At 37.0% G+C, this 16,633-nt stretch overlaps 9 protein-coding genes across 9 annotated transcripts; 6 read left to right on the top strand and 3 right to left on the bottom strand.

Moving 5' to 3' along the window:
- Positions 1-108: 108 nt before the first annotated feature.
- On the top strand, positions 109-1,915 carry FDP41_008143 (uncharacterized protein; the record flags this gene model as incomplete). Its single annotated transcript, XM_044711965.1, has 2 exons — positions 109-453; positions 509-1,915. 2 exons carry the CDS (start codon positions 109-111, stop codon positions 1,913-1,915), a joined length of 1,752 nt encoding a protein of 583 aa, XP_044558152.1.
- A 7-nt stretch (positions 1,916-1,922) lies between these two features.
- Positions 1,923-2,729, bottom strand: FDP41_008142 (uncharacterized protein; the record flags this gene model as incomplete). The annotated part of the gene is made up of 2 exons (XM_044711964.1): positions 1,923-2,325; positions 2,392-2,729. The coding sequence occupies 2 exons, from the start codon at positions 2,727-2,729 to the stop codon at positions 1,923-1,925; spliced, it is 741 nt and encodes a 246-aa protein (XP_044558151.1).
- A 243-nt stretch (positions 2,730-2,972) lies between these two features.
- Positions 2,973-4,733, top strand: FDP41_008141 (uncharacterized protein; the record flags this gene model as incomplete). Its single annotated transcript, XM_044711963.1, has 1 exon — positions 2,973-4,733. The coding sequence occupies one exon, from the start codon at positions 2,973-2,975 to the stop codon at positions 4,731-4,733; it is 1,761 nt and encodes a 586-aa protein (XP_044558150.1).
- Positions 4,734-4,824: 91 nt separating this feature from the next.
- On the top strand, positions 4,825-7,533 carry FDP41_008140 (uncharacterized protein; the record flags this gene model as incomplete). Its single annotated transcript, XM_044711962.1, has 1 exon — positions 4,825-7,533. One exon carries the CDS (start codon positions 4,825-4,827, stop codon positions 7,531-7,533), a length of 2,709 nt encoding a protein of 902 aa, XP_044558149.1.
- Positions 7,534-7,985: 452 nt separating this feature from the next.
- On the top strand, positions 7,986-11,273 carry FDP41_008139 (uncharacterized protein; the record flags this gene model as incomplete). The annotated part of the gene is made up of 1 exon (XM_044711960.1): positions 7,986-11,273. The coding sequence occupies one exon, from the start codon at positions 7,986-7,988 to the stop codon at positions 11,271-11,273; it is 3,288 nt and encodes a 1,095-aa protein (XP_044558148.1).
- A 101-nt stretch (positions 11,274-11,374) lies between these two features.
- Positions 11,375-12,277, bottom strand: FDP41_008138 (uncharacterized protein; the record flags this gene model as incomplete). The annotated part of the gene is made up of 1 exon (XM_044711959.1): positions 11,375-12,277. One exon carries the CDS (start codon positions 12,275-12,277, stop codon positions 11,375-11,377), a length of 903 nt encoding a protein of 300 aa, XP_044558147.1.
- A 269-nt stretch (positions 12,278-12,546) lies between these two features.
- Positions 12,547-13,239, top strand: FDP41_008137 (uncharacterized protein; the record flags this gene model as incomplete). The annotated part of the gene is made up of 1 exon (XM_044711958.1): positions 12,547-13,239. The coding sequence occupies one exon, from the start codon at positions 12,547-12,549 to the stop codon at positions 13,237-13,239; it is 693 nt and encodes a 230-aa protein (XP_044558146.1).
- A 249-nt stretch (positions 13,240-13,488) lies between these two features.
- Positions 13,489-14,529, bottom strand: FDP41_008136 (uncharacterized protein; the record flags this gene model as incomplete). The annotated part of the gene is made up of 1 exon (XM_044711957.1): positions 13,489-14,529. The coding sequence occupies one exon, from the start codon at positions 14,527-14,529 to the stop codon at positions 13,489-13,491; it is 1,041 nt and encodes a 346-aa protein (XP_044558145.1).
- Positions 14,530-15,480: 951 nt separating this feature from the next.
- On the top strand, positions 15,481-16,482 carry FDP41_008135 (uncharacterized protein; the record flags this gene model as incomplete). Its single annotated transcript, XM_044711956.1, has 1 exon — positions 15,481-16,482. One exon carries the CDS (start codon positions 15,481-15,483, stop codon positions 16,480-16,482), a length of 1,002 nt encoding a protein of 333 aa, XP_044558144.1.
- Between the last annotated feature and the right edge of the window lie 151 nt (positions 16,483-16,633).

Raw genomic sequence — 16,633 nt, 5'->3', positions numbered from 1 at the left:
CATCTTCGGTTGGTGTCTTTTGGACGGTACTAAAGGTGTCCGTTACACAAAATTTTTTAAAAAAAAATATTGCAGTTAATAAGGGATTAAGGCTCGTGCAGGGACGAAATGATGAAAAAACCAAAAAACATTCAAGGGGGAATCAAATCGAAAGGAGTAGCAGAGTCCAATAGCCCATACTCCTCTGTAAATTCATCATTGTCTTCCAATGGGAGCAATGGATCTAAAACTGGGACCGATATGTTCCAGTCATCCACTTCCTCTGAAATTAGGACTATTGAGAGAAATAGAAGAACACATCCTCATGACTCATCATCTAGTAAAAAATTTGGAGCAGAGACTTCAATGAACACTTCAGACAAAATTACTCCTACTAAAAAGAACAAATCATCGGAAAAGGAGCCTGAAAGTTACATCTCTCCGGAATACGATACTTCACCTTCGTCAAGAACAGTATGTACATCATTTATTCATTTGAAACACTTGATTTTGATTACATCCCCTTTAGTTGTACAACGAACAACAAGAGCTAAGAGAACGTGTCGATCAATACCTTAAAGATGCATTTGAAAACAGATTGGCCTCAATGATGAATCTAAGGATGCAGATGGAAGAGCTTGCTAATGCGCACAAACAAGAAGAAGATTTATATGTACAAACTATTCGAGACATACTAAAACGAAATACATTCGAAAACGAAAAACGAAGGGAGATTGAAATAAGTTTGAAGGACAAAATAGCAGAAATGGAAAATAGGCTAAGGAGTGAGTTTTTTGAAAAGCAAAAGGCATTCGAAGAATTCCAAAACTTCAAAGAGAAGGGAACATCCATCATTTATAGATTAAGGGACTCGTTGAAAAAGATAACCGAAAAATACAAGGAAGAAAAGCAAAAGAACTTGACACTAAAAAAGCAATTGAAAGAATGTGAAGAAGCATGGGAAGAAGAATCTTTAAAACGTGAGAAATATGAGAGAATTCTTGCAGATAAGCAAAGCATAGGAGAAGCAGTACTGCAAGAGAAGTATCAACGTTTAAAGGAACAAAATTCTGTGCTCCGTGATGAGATTGCCTTTCTAAAGTCGGTGCATGGCGGTAAACTTTTAAAGCAAAGTTCACAGAATGACATCAAAGAAACTGAACGAGTTCTCGAGTCCAAGTTAAGAGAGTTCCAAAGACTGTTGGAGGAAGAGGAATCACTTATCGAGGAACTTAAGAAAAAGGTTTCTATTAAAACCCAGGAAAATTCAGAGCTGCGCAAAGAGTTGGAGAGGTTAAAGTTTGAAAGAGGCCTGAATATGGATATTAATGATTCGTCTTCAGTAGAAATACCTAAGGAATACTTGGATGTGTACACTGAAATTAAGGGATTATTGGATCCCGAGGACCATGTAAATTTGCAAACAGATGCGAATCCTAAGGACAAAATCAAATCTCAAAATAGATTTATCAGGTTGCTGCTCGCAAAACTAAAATCTGAAGAGAATGAAAGGATTAAATCCAACGAGCAAAATGTGAAAATTATAATGGAACAAGAAAAAACAATTTCATTCCTAGATAAAAAGTTGAGAGAATTGGAAAATATTATCATAGACCAGAGAGAAGAGGCTCAAAGAGAGCACGATAAAGCTCAGCGTATCATGCAAGGACAAGGAAGCGTTGAAGAAGAAGTGGATGAAAACAAGCTTAAGGAGCTAGAGAAGAAACTTGACGACATTACTCAAGATTTGAATAGCTCAATCCAGTCCATCCAAAGTACAGAGCTTGAAATTAAGCCTCTAGCAGACACTACAAGTCAGAAGGAAGATGAGCTTATTCAAGAGCAAGATCAACTTACAGAAAATAATGCTATTCAATCCAACGAGAAGTCAAATGAGCTAATTGCGGAAAGTCAAGAAGTAGTTGATGAACAATAATAAGAATCTATTCGGTTTTCAGTTTTTCTGAGCTTTCTTGCGGTGCTGTTGCAGCCTCTTTCTTCTTTTTCATTCTTTCAAGAATAGCCTTTGTGCTAAATTCTGTAAGGTCACCTTTTGATAACAGCACATTCCGGACCAATTTAAGTTCGTTTTCTCTCCTCTTTTTCTCTTCTTCAGTTTCAACTTCTGGTTCACTGAGTGACGAATACATGAATACACCAATCACAATTTGAACAATGACAACAGCAACAGCTGCTCCATAAATTAATCGATTATGTGCTGAATACTCAACAATTACGCCATTCAATAAATAATGATATGAATAATAAAAAGCAATTAATGGTAATGTAAACATTGCAATGGTAGCAAGAAAGAATTTGTTTCTTGTAGTGGCGTTCATTGGATGGCTTTGCATTGTTGCATGTGAATAAAATTGTAATCTCTTAAAAACTAATTGAATTCATTAAACCTACAATAATGTCGGAATGAATGATGGATTAGGAGGTAGAACCTTTTCGGTATTGGATGACGATGTTGTCCTATTCCCCGAGTTGTCATGTGTTTGAGTTGTGGTGGTGTCCTGTGCATTTTCTCCAAGAGTGGTTGAAGCATGATTCATTCTTTTTTGCTCTCTCTTAATTTTAATATATGGTTTTAATTCTTCGTCGTCTTCAATATCGGATCCGAGTTCTTTTAAATCCTCTTCAGTTAATTCTATTTGCTCTCCATATTTAAGTAACTCATCGTCATCCATCTCGGAGATGGATTTTTGAGGCTTACTGTTGTTGTTTGGTTTCGACGATGAAATCATTTTTTTAATTTTTATTTTGAAAAAGATTTAAATGATTTCTTCTTTTGACTCCATCTCCTTTTGATATAATAAATTCAAGGAGGAACTATTTCCATGTCGACAAGACAACAACCAATATTATTTATCCAATAGTTGCCAAGAAGGTATTAATGGTAAAGAGAACAAGGAAAGGAAAAATTTTCATAAATCTCACTGCATGACCTTCAAGTGTCAAAATGATCAAAAAAATTGCCGTTGCAACCCATGTCGTCCCCTCAATTTAGTAAATATCATCACCACCACCACCACTCCCGTGCCACACCTCTCTATTACCTGATTGTGGTTATCTTTTTGGTCATTCTTTACACCGTTGGTCTCATCATGTGGATTCGAGATTACAACAACAACAACAATTTGCACACCAATAGTCTCTCCGAGTCTTTATCTATTGTTCATGAAAACAACTCCTCTAAATTATTATCATGGTTCAAACGACATCATGTCCGAATTGATCAATTATACAATCGATACGAACCTCCTCCAATTCCAACCCTCTTTCATTCCTTCAAATATTCGACCTCTTTACAAAATTCCGAACATGATGATCCCAATGGTGTGCCCAACACACAGAGCTTTTTCAGAGCCTTCACTTCTCTCTTTCACTCTTCCAAAGTTCCTCTTCAATCTCATTATCAATGTGTTTCACATAAAGAATGGAATCGTGAAAGACAGAATATTCCATATACGAGTTGTCGATTTGAGAATATTTGTATCAATCGGAGAGGAGAATGGATTCTTTACACCAATTCCAAGCATGCTCATGCCATGAATAACACTTTTTGGGTGCACACAGGTGCCTATTTTGCCATTTCACTTAAAATTCGAGTGGAAAGACCTCCCACACGTATTGTGAACCATCAAGGAAAAGTAGTATTTTCGTTCACCGGTGATCATGCGTCCTCCAACAATCATGATGAGGATCATGATCACTACTGGATGGTTCTTTCTGAACGATTTAAATGGGTTTCAGATCCAACATTGGTCTTCACACGACATGCCATGGCCAATTTAGGACATGCTTGGTTAGATAATTATTTACCTTTATTCAATTTGATGATGATCTTTGAGTATGTCAATCGAGAAAATCATATTCTCTATTTGGATTTTGAACAACCTCATGTGGATCAAATTGCTTCGATCTTTTCCAATAAGGAACCTCTTCAACAATGTGTGAATGAATTTGGAACCTTTATTGCAAAAGCACCTTGTCGATATTCTCCTCCTTTGGATGCTGAATTGGAACGAAATGGAACTCAAATTGATACTTGTTTTTCAGCCGTACTGACTGGAAATACTGGATCGTTTTTTAAACACATGGGTCGAAGAGATCATATTTTACCTGCCTTTCGAAATTATTTACTCAACAAACTACAAATTCCATATTCCAAATTTAAAGAGCGTCATAAAACTTTGGTCATTGCTGTTCAAAACAAACCTTTACATTCGAGCAATAAGGATGCAATTATTAATGTGGATCAGATTGTGAATTATTTAACACAAATGAAAGAACAAATATTGGAACAAGTGAATGAAAGGAATGTTCAGTTTGCTTATGAGAAGATTGAGATTGTGAATTTAAGGTTAGAGACCATGTCTGTTGCTCAACAGATTGAATTTTTCACTACTTTAAATGTTTATGTGACCACACAAGGGTCAGCATCGTACATGTCACTCTTCATGTATAATCCAAATGCAGTGATGATTTATGTACCATTTTGTTTGAAAGAATCACTCATGTGCTCGGATTTTAATTTACACGTTCATGAAACCTTTTCGAATATTCGAATTGTTTCTCTTATGAATCATCTCCATTTAGTTCAGTGTGTCATTGAGAATTCAGATCAAGGATTTCCTGTAAAACCTCTCAATGTCACCCCTATTGATTTCAAAGGAGATTGTCATGAAAAAGTTGATCCTGAAGGACTGAAAGACCTTATTGTCAAGTCTCTTCGAAGAGAATTATAGTTCGAGGAGGATGATGACAACAAGAATCTAACACTAAAATTGTAAACTCGTTCCACACACGAAAGAAATTCAAATAAAAAAAATAAGCAAAATGATTCCTTCTCAGAAGAACGAAGACTCTCAAGGAACGAATGGACACTCTTCAACAAAGGAGGAAGCCTCTTCAAAAGGAATGAAAACCATGATGATGATTCATACGGTTGCTCCTCATTCATCCTCAACTCATGAAAAGGATGGTTTGCAACAACTCTCTCCAGAATTTCTGTTCCGAAGAAGTGCTTATTCCCGAGACTCATTCAAAACCACAACAACTTCACCTCCGTCGACCACATCACCGACGAGTACCTCTCAAATTCTCAATCCGAGCACTCCATTCTTCTTTCCGTCGTATGGTACTAGTCTTCAAGAGATGCAACAACAGCAGCAGCAGTATCATCATCATGACGAAGCCTTTTCTTATCATGCTCCAGCCTTTTCAAGAGAAGAAAGCCATTTGCCCCGAGTCAAGAATTTATTTGGTGTACCCACTCCTCGATTTTGTTCCTACATTGTAAAGGGTGTACACGAAGTATATACCACGATTGGTCCTAATATTTGTGGATGGAATCTATTGCATAACAAATCGGTGGAGGAGGTGGAACAATTGACCTTTGAACAAGTTCAACAATTTTCAGAAGGTGTGAGTCATAAACGATTTCTAAATTTTTGTGCACATGAAAATCTCATTACCATCATGCAACAAAATCCACAATACCAAGACGTGGTGGTTTCTGTTTGTTATGCAGGGGAGCTCAAAGTTTGGTTGTTCGATCATACTTTTAGTCCTTTCAATGGCAATATGGATGAGAATGGAAATCCTTTCAAGTGCATTGGAGTGATGGACCGAATTCCACACTCCCATCGTTGCCAATGTGGTTTTTGGAGCATGGATGGAACCAAGTTTCTTGTTTGTAGTGAGGGATATGGTGGAAGATTGAGCGTTTTCAACTTCGATCCAGAAACATACACCTTAACTCTAATCGACCAGATGGTTGGCTATTATCCAATGGCTTCATTTATCACTCCTGAAAATAACCCAGAGAACAGACTTTTCATTCTGAGTGTTGAGCAGATCAAGCAAAAGAAAGAGTGTGGCGTTTCTGTGAACTTGTTTGAAGTTATAGCCTCTAATTCTGTTACACGTGTGCACAGCTTGGTGTTGAATACGAGTGGGCCTCTGTGCACTACCATGCAGGTCAATCCAAGTGGCAATTTGGTTGCATTTGCTCTTCAAGATAGAAATATTAGAATTTTTAGAGTGAGCGAACAGTTTTATATTGAAGAATGTTGCAACTTTACAGCAATAGGAAGAGGTACAATTTTTATGATGCTAATTAATAAGGCAAATCAATTGAGTTTACACAATTGCGAGAAAAAAACAATTGATACCTATCAAATTGTTACATCACGCAAAGACAAATATGAAGCCACTCTTATTTCTCAGCATTCGCTGAACTCTTCAGCAATTTCTTTATATTTTTTTATGTGGATCAATAGTAGCATGATATGGACCTATATCGATTCTGAGTTTTCACTGGTTAAGGTTAAGAATGATCCCTCAATCTCTTCCATACAAGCAGGAAAAAGAATGTCCTTTTTACGTTTTCACGACTTGACATGCTGTGGTATCGATTTTTCACCAGACGGAGAATATATGGTCACTGGAGACTTTTTAGGCCAAGTCATGCTGTGGAAAACAGATAGCACTTCTCATGAGCCTCTAATGACCTGTGTTGTTCCAGGTTCAATCAGAGCCATCTGCTGCAAGTGGCATGAAAATTGTTGGACTAACTTTGATGAAGATCCTACAATGATTAGACGAATTTTATCAGTATTTATTGGATCATTGGACAAGAACGTACACTGTTGGAACATTTCACTAGACACGCTTGAGACTATTGATGATCCTTTTAACAATATCAACTTTTCACTAACATCAGATATCGTTTGCCTTAGATGGTGTAATGGTATTTGTCCTAGACTTTTAGCATGTGGTAGCAGTAATGGAATGCTTTGTGTAATGGAAGACAATGCAAGAGAGTCTCCAATTCTAAAAATCAAATTGGCAATTATTGGCCACAAACCTATTTTCCATAACACTGATAGCCGTTTTGGATCTATTTCACAATATTCAGAGATTTGGAGCGTGTGTTTTTCTCCTTGTAACAAGTATGTTGTTACATGTAGTGAAGATCAAACCACAAGAATTTTTGATCTACTTGGAAATCAAATTCATTCCCTAACTGGGCACACAACAGCTGTGACTTCCGTTGAATGGAAATATATTAAGGGAATTGGAGAAGTCATTTGTACTTGTGCTGATGACAGAAGTGTGATGATTTGGAGACTGAACACTCAATATGCTGACAAAGATAAGCACTACCATCACTATCATCAATTATATGAATTGGAGAAACAGCAACGAAAAATGGATACAGAATTTGATGACGACGATTTTGATAAGCAAGAACGTCACTCCATGGACAGATGGGGCCTTTATCATGTGTTCAGAACTGACCATTATGGACTTGATTGGCACACACTCACCTATTTACAAATTGAACCCAAAGGACATCGTTTAGCAGCATGCACCCAAAATGGATTTGTTTTTGTGTGGGATCTGAGGTTACGCAAGTTATTGTCATTTGGAAAAGCTCATCAAGGTTCATGTGAAGGGCTCAGATGGAATGAGGATCGAAATTTGTTGGCCACTTGTAGTAGTGACTGCACCATTAACATTTTTGATATGAATCATCCATGAAACTAAGTTATTATTACTGTAGTAGTAGTAGTTGATAAAAGTATTTGATCATTGTTATCAATTGTAATTTGCTTGTTGCACCATGATCATCGTCCTCACAAGTCTTACAAAGAAAGTCAATCAAAAAATGCTTCGAAGCTTCCATTCGAAACGAGTCCTTTTCAAAGGGGAACGCATGTTGCTTGCAGAAAGAGCCATTCAAGGCTTGATGCAGCCATATTCCAGTTGTCCGACTACAATGCTAACCAACACAAATTCATCATCATCATGGCTGACTAAATCAGCCAATATTTCCGATTTTAATGAACAATATTCTTTAAAACGTTTCACCGTATCGTTAACCTCTTTAGAAAAAAAGTATTGAAAGCATATATCAGAGGAAGACTCCTGTTCAACATGTTCTGGAACGACCCGATACCTATGTCGGAAGTGTTGAGAGAATGAAAAAGAAAATGTTTTGTCTTGGTTCAGACGAAGAAGGCTGTCCATGTGTCAAGCTTCAAGAAGTTGACTTTATTCCTGCACTGTACAGAATTATTGATGAAATTTTAGTAAATGCTGTGGATAATCATCACAGAAAAGGAACCCATACAAACGAGTTACGAGTAACAGTCGATGAAAATTCAAATTGGATCGAAGTTTACAATAATGGAAAATCAATACCGATCACTATACATCCAACCGAGAAAATTTATGTTCCAGAGTTAGTTTTTGGCTATTTACTCACTGGCTCGAATTTTGACGATAATGAAGTTAAATTCACAGGAGGAAGAAATGGATATGGAGCAAAATTAGCAAATATATTTAGTACTGATTTTATAGTTGAAATCAGAGATGCAAAAGGAAGCATTTACAAACAACATTGGTCAAAGAATATGAGTACATGCTCTACTCCTGAAATTACGAAAGGCCAAGCGGGTAGCAAGACAGAGCCATATATCAAAGTCAGATTTCATCCTGACTTTTCTAAATTCTCCAGTCAAGGATTTAAGTATGAAAGCGGATTTATTGACTTGATTAAGAGAAGAATATTTGACTTATCTGCTTGTAATCCAAAGTTGCAAGTATATCTTAATGACTCAAAAATAGAAGTAGGCAGTTTCAAAGAATATGTAAAACTTTTCTATTCTGCTAATAAGACTGTTGAGCATCCAGAAAAGTTGTTCGTGCACAAACATATTGCTGATGGGTGGGAAATTGCAGTAGGAGCAGCTATGGGAGACGAATTTTCTCAATTCAGCTTTGTAAATAGCATTTCTACTACACAAGGAGGTAGTCACGTCAACTATGTCCTGTTTCAGCTTTCTTCCAAAATTTCGGAATACATTTCAAAGACCTACAGCGATTTACAATTAACCATTCCACCTGCCATGGTTAAGAATCACCTCACTCTCTTTGTAAATTGCTTAATCGAAAACCCAACATTTGACAGTCAGACGAAAGAGACACTCACCACCAAGTCTGTTTCATTCAGCCAGAAAATTAATATTTCAAATGATTTTATAGCCCAAATTGCATCTCACACACCAATCATAGAAAATATTATTTCGTTCGCTCAATACAAACAATCAGCAAGAGCCAAGAAACCAAGAAAAAGAGAATCCAAATTAGCAATTCCAAAGCTGGATGATGCCAACCTTGCTGGAACTGATCGATCACTCGAATGTGTACTCATATTAACAGAAGGTGATTCAGCCAAAGCACTTGCAATATCAGGTCTGTCAGTGGTTGAAAGAGACAGGTATGGTGTCTTCCCTCTAAGAGGAAAAGTGTTAAACGTGAGAGAAGCCTCAATGGATCAAATCAAAGAAAATCAAGAAGTACAACACTTGAAGAAAATTTTAGGATTAGATGATGTGTTAAAAACGGATAGTTTCGAAGATGTCAAGAAAAAGTTACGTTATGGTAAAATTATGCTAATGTGTGACCAAGACCATGATGGCTCACACATCAAAGGTCTTTTGATCAATATGATTCATTACTTTTATCCTCAATTATTGAAGAATAATTTCATCGATCAATTTATTACTCCCATAGTGAAAGTTTCCAAAGGCGCTGAAACAAAATCTTTCTTCTCTTTGCCAGAATTTGAAAATTGGAAGAATTCTCTTTCCGAGAATGAGAGAGAAAAATGGAATCAAAAGTACTACAAAGGATTGGGTACTAATACCTCCAAAGAGGCAAAAGAATACTTTTCAAATCTGAAAAAACATATCATTGAAATGAAATATGATGAAAAAACAGAGGAAAATATTGAAAAAGCATTTTCAAAGGAACTTACCAATGTTAGAAAATTATGGCTTGCCCATTTTAAAGAAGGAACCTATTTGGACACTTCCAAGGGCACTGTGACACTGAGCGATTTCATTGACAAGGAACTCATTCTATTTTCCAATCAGAATAATATCAGATCAATTCCATCACTTGTCGATGGCCTCAAACCGAGTCAACGAAAGATTTTGTTTTGTTGTCTAAAAAGAGATCTAAAGAATGAAATTAAGGTTGCACAGTTGGCTGGCTACGTAAGCGAACACAGCGCCTATCATCATGGAGAGCAAGCTTTGTATAATACTATTACAGGTATGGCTCAAGACTTTGTTGGATCTAATAATATTCCTCTCTTGTATCCGAGTGGTCAATTTGGTACAAGACTTCAAGGAGGTGACGATGCTGCAAGTGCCCGATATATTTTCACCAGACTAAATAAGTTGACTCGAATGATTTTTATGAAAGAAGATGATCCAATCCTTGATTACAACGAAGAAGACAATATGATCATTGAACCTAAATTTTATGTTCCAATCATTCCAATGTTACTTGTGAATGGCGCTGAAGGAATGGGTACTGGTTGGTCGACATCAATTCCAACATTTAATCCACTTGATCTCATTGATGCTTTGAACATTCTATTGGATTCACCAAATGTAGAGAATGCTAAAATTCCTTCTCTCAAAATGTGGGCTCGAGGTTTCAAAGGAGTAATTGAACAAAATGGAAATGATAAATTTACAGTGAAAGGGATCTATTCAGTGAAACAGAAAGGCGATGTAATTGAAATGGATATCTCTGAGTTACCTATTGGAGAGTGGACAGAACATTTTAAAACCCATTTATTGACTCTTGCATCCAAGGACGTTGTCAAACCAAAATTCTCTGAGAGAAACACGGAAAGCACTGTTGGTTTTACTCTCACAATCAATTCCTCAGAAATTACTCCATCATTGTTGAAGAAGTTGAAATTAGAAAAGTCATTTGCAATGACCAATATGACCGTTTTTTCTGCAAATCAGGAAATTGTTCAATATTCAAATGTTGAAGAAATCATTAAGCAATTCTATAAGGTCAGAGTTGAATATTACGAAAAAAGAAAAGTACACCAAATTACCCATCTCGAAAAACAATGTAGAATTCTCACAAATAAGGTTAAATTCTTGGATTATATTACTTCAGGAGATTCCAACATGAAACAGTTTATGAAAACCAAACGAGAAGATATTCCATCATTCCTTAAAACAGTTGTTGGCATTGATATTAATCAAGGTGAAAGTATTTCATACCTTACCGATATGAGTTTATTAAGTTTGACCACAGAAAATAAGGAAAAATTGGTCAAGCAATTAGAAATAGTTAAATCTGATTTGAATAGTATCAAAGCGGATACTGCAAAACAAATGTGGAAACGTGATTTGAAAAAACTGAAGGAGGAGCTTATTTCGTTAAAACAACAATGGGTCGTGTAAATCAACAATGCCACACAGGTTAATCCTCCATTTCATAAGTGAGAAAATCATTGTGTCTATCCTGAATGAACGACATAACGAGCGTTTTATAAATTCATCAACTATTTCTTCTTTGGAAGTTTTTGCGGTTTTTGAATGCCAATTTTTGGAGCTAGAGTGTGAAATTCCTTCTCCAACTCCTTTTTGATCATCTTATACTTGGAATCCAATTCATTCCACAACTCATCGTAATTCTCAACTTCCCTATTTAAACGATTGGTAACAATATCCTCAAAGTATTCATTGGCCTCTTCAAAGTTTTTCACGTATCCAAATTTCAAGATTTGAATAGCAAACATGATTATTCGTAACGAATGAAATAGAGATTTCAATCCAACTCGTAGATCTTTTTCGACACAAATCTTTTTCTTGCATTTCACATAACTGTTTGCTGATTTTCGACTGAATGGCCTTCGGAATGCAGATTTTTGGTCTGACGTTTGCACTTTTTGAATGTAATATTTTTTGTTTTCAAGCAGAACAGCTCGTTCTCGAGTTGCATGTTCATGAGAATCATCACTCTCAGGCTTGTAGTGAGACAAAGACGCATATTCAAAAATTGAACAATCGATATAATTTTCTAATTCATGAATAAATTGTTTTTCCTTATAAATATTCACATCCACATGGTTCGATCGAAAACTGATACAATTTTCAGCACGAGAAAATTCCAAATTTTTTTCTATCATTACCCCTGATCCATGAACCTTTTCCATTGTTTCTAAAATAACATCATCTGGCTCCATTTCACACCAATTCACGTGATCTACCTTTGGTAGTTCAGTTTCATCTTTCACAATCAGAAATATATCAAAATCGGAATTTGGTGAGTGACAATTATAGAGTCGACTTCCTCCGACATATAAATTGATCATTTGCTTGATCGGAATTTTCAAAATTTGGCTCACGAATGACGCTGATAGTGTGAAATTAGAATCTTGTGGTGGTGTTGTGTGTGAAAGCATTTTTTTGGAAGCAACATTCACTTCCATTTTAGAAATGCATTCTATTGAGTAACTCAAACACGATTCGAATTTGAACAAATTTTGCAAGTCATGTTAACAGCAACAGATTATATCCAACTTGTTCATGGTTTGGGACATCCACAAAGAATGTGTAAAAGAATTCCTTTGACAAGACTTGCAACGGCGGGAAGAATCTTTTTCAAATGCAGTGTTGCTCTCAAAAGTTCTCAATTTGGTGTTCTCTCAATTTCATTCCAACCATTCAAAAAATGTCTCTTATTCATTCTGAACACTCTACAAACTCTTCCAACATCATTCCCATGAAGAATGGCATTCCAACCTTCAAGATGGTCATTGTTGGTGATGGTGGAGTTGGAAAAACCACCTTTATCAAACGTCTCTTGATTGGAGAGTTTGAAAAGAAGTACATTGCAACGGTTGGTGCTGAAGTGTATCCATTGAAATTCTTTACCAATCATGGACCAATTTGTTTTGAAACTTGGGATACTTCTGGTCAGGAAAAGTTTGGTGGTCTCCGAGATGGTTATTATGTTTCCAGTCATTGTGCCTTAATCATGTTTGATGTGACGGCTCGATCAACCTATAAGAATGTTCCAACGTGGTATCGAGATGTCATGAGAGTGTGTGAAAATATACCTGTGGTGCTTTGTGGTAATAAGGTGGATGTGAAGGATCGAGTGGTAAAGCCCAAACACATTTCCTTTCATAGAACGAAGAATTTGCAATATTATGACATCTCTGCTAAAAGTAATTATAATTATGAAAAACCATTTCTCTATATGATGAAAAAGTTGTTGAATGATCCAAATTTGGCTTTAGTGGAGAATGTCCCCACATTACCTCCTGTATTTCCACTAGCCCCTGAAGAAATGGCTCGAATGGAAAAAGAGCTGAGTGATGCATTAAATGCAAGCATTCCTGAGGATGATGACGAATTTTGATTCACGTGTGGCCATACATATCCCTTTCGTGATCCTTTTTAAATATTATTTTAATTAAATTCCAACAAAAAATTCGTACTTTTTGTAAAAATTAATTCCGATCGGAAATAAATATTAATATTCATATAATATTTTGACTGTCGAATATTAAATTATTGTTGGATTTAGGATCAATTCAAAATCAAATTCACTTACATTTTATGATCACAATTTATTTATCGTTCCAAAAGGTCGATCGGAAAGAGACATTTAGAGCTCGCCCTTGGAAGCCAATGAGCACTTCTTGGCTTGTTCAATGTAAGCTTTTTGAGCTGCTTCAACATTTTCCTTCTTTCCTTGCCAAGTCTTGATTGCGGAATCTTGCAAAGCTCTACCATAAGAGTAGGAGAGAGCCCATGGCTTTGGAGCATTGACCTTGTTGATTTCATTCAAAGTCTCAACAGCTTGCTTCTCCGATTGACCACCAGACAAGAACATAATTCCTCTCACTGCAGGTGGGACAGTGCTAGTCAAAGCATCAACAGTGTATTGAGCAATCTTCTTATCATCTTCAGTCTTGGTTGGACAATCGTTACCTGGCAAGACCATGTTTGGCTTCAAGATGATTCGATTCAAATCGACATTGTGTTGAATCAATCGTTGGAAGACGGCAGCCAAAACTCTCTTGGTGACTTGCAAAGAGACTTCAATATTGTGAGATCCTTCCATGACCAAAATTTCAGGTTCAACAATTGGCACGAGACCATTCTCTTGACAAATGGCTGCGTATCTGGCCAAAGTTTCAGCATTTTGATCGACTGCAAGTTGAGATGGCAATCCTCTGTCGTTGATCTTGTAGACAGCTCTCCACTTGGCGAAACGAGCACCTCTTTCATAGTACTTCTTAATTCTCTTCTCCAAATCATCCAAACCTTGAGTGGCTTGCTCACCATCAGTACCTGGCAAATTCTTTACACCCAAATCAAGCTTAATACCTGGAACAACTCCAGCCTCGGTTAAGAGTTCAGCGAATGGCTTTCCACTGAGAGTCGATTGGAACAAAGTCTCTTCATACAAAATCACACCACTGATGTATTGAGTGTATTCCTTTGGAGCAGTGAAGAGCAATTCACGATAGGCTTGACGATTGGTTTCATTGTTCTCCAAAGAGATCTTTTCAAAACGCTTTCCAATGGTTGATGTCGATTCATCGGCAGCCAAAAGACCCTTGCCTCTAGCAATCATGGCTTGAACAGTCTTGTCCATCTCTGGACCGAACTTGCCGCAGATATTGATGTGTTGGGAGGACATTTGGTTGTTGTTTGGGTGTATTTTTTTTTAAAACGCAGAAAATCAGAGGTGGTGAGCACAAAGCGAAGGTGGTGAAGAGAAAACACTCGAATTTTCAACAGGCGTTGTCTGTGTCTGCTGTGGCTTAATGGATTCGGAAGAGGCTTAAAAAAGGATTTTTGAAAAGGGACCTAATCGAGAAGAAGTTTCAATTATGTGAGAAGGCTCTTTGTATACACACACAAAACCCCAAACCCTCACAGAGAGCTGCTGGTGAAAATTGTAACGGTGGTAATTGTAATACAACAACAATTCATAGGTGATTTTCGTTGAATGTTTGAAGAGAAAGGAATCTCCCAAAATAATCTTTGACTTGATCAATCAACATTTAAGTGAAGCTTCACTAATCTGGAGAGGTTGGCTGGATTGGAAAAAATGATAAATTCGAAAGAATGAAAATGTCAAATTGTCGAAGAGAGGATGACTTTCCTTGATTGTCAAAGATGTTTGAAGTGAAAACAAACATGCATGTTTGAGGTGTTTATCTTGAGCATCTTCAGATGAAATGCAATTTGGTTTTTGGAGATGAGTTGACAATGATATGAGAAGAAAGAAATGCATGTTGTAAAGTGGATCTCGTTCGCAAAATTTCAAAATTCGCCATTTAGAGAGGTCATGGCATGATGTTTTTGATTGTATGTGAAGAAAAGAATATTTTCGATGGGATCCAGTTCTTCAATTATTGAATGAACACACCACACCACATCATGAATCATTCAACTTGTGAGAAAACTAATTCTTCGCCGAGCTACCCATACATCTTGAGCCCTTTTTTGGAGTTTTGTTAAAGACCATGAAAGGCCCGATCAAAAGAGTATTATTGTTTGCCAAGCAGCTGAAAATCAACACAGCGTTAAGCTTACACAAAAAAAATACAACAACACACAAAAAACTCTCACAACACTCTTCAAAATGGTCAAGGTTGGAATCAACGGCTTTGGTAGAATTGGTAGACTTGTCTTCCGTGCTTCATTGGAAAGAACCGATGTTGAAGTGGTTGCCATCAACGATATTATGATGACTCCTGATTACATGATCTACATGATCAAGTATGATTCTGTCCACGGTAAATTCAATGGTAAACTCGAATACACTGAAAACTCAATCAAGGTGAACGGACGTGAAATTCATGTCTTCTGTGAGAGAGAACCAGAGAAGTTGCCTTGGGGCCAATACGGAGTTGAATATGTTGTTGAATCCACTGGTGTCTTTACCAAATTGGACACTGCTTCAAAGCACTTGAAGGGTGGTGCTAAGAGAGTTGTGATTTCTGCTCCAGCTGATACTCCAACTTTTGTTATGGGAGTCAATAATCATGAATTCAAGCCAGAAATGACTGTGATCAACAATGCTTCCTGCACAACCAATTGCTTGGCTCCAATTGCTGCAGTCTTGCACGAAAACTTTGGAATTGTTGAAGGCTTGATGACCACTGTCCACGCCTTGACTGCCACCCAACCAACAGTTGATGCTCCATCCAAGAAGGATTGGAGAGGTGGTCGTGCTGCTGGATACAACATTATTCCATCATCCACTGGTGCTGCTAAGGCTGTTGGTTTGGTCATTCCATCATTGAACGGAAAGTTGACTGGTATGGCATTCAGAGTCCCAACTGCTGATGTTTCTGTTGTCGATTTGACTTGCAGATTGGAGAAGCCTGCTACCAAGAAGCAAATTGATGAAGCAATGAAGAAGGCTTCCGAGTCCGAGAGATTCAAGGGTATTTTGAAGTACACTGAAGAGGAAGTTGTTTCAAGTGACTTTATTCATGATAGTGCTTCATCTACTTATGACAGCAAGGCCAGTATCTCATTGAACGATCACTTTGTTAAGGTTGTTGCTTGGTATGACAATGAATGGGGTTACTCTAACAGAGTTTTGGACTTGATTATTTCAACTTCAAAGGTCCAATAACTATCTAACAATCATGATTTTTACTCCAATATGTGATTCTTTTGGAGTGCAGTGTGTGATTTTAGCACAGTAAACATCTTTTATTGATGAAGTTTCTGATTGCATTTCACCTTTTCAATGAATTGTAATTTCCGAGTGAAAGTGTCGACCA

This window comes from Naegleria fowleri (assembly GCF_008403515.1).
Source record: "Naegleria fowleri strain ATCC 30894 chromosome Unknown tig60, whole genome shotgun sequence".
NCBI lineage: Eukaryota > Heterolobosea > Eutetramitea > Acrasida > Naegleriidae > Naegleria > Naegleria fowleri.
Note: the sequence above shows the minus strand (reverse complement) of the source record. Positions and strands in the feature narration are given on the sequence as shown.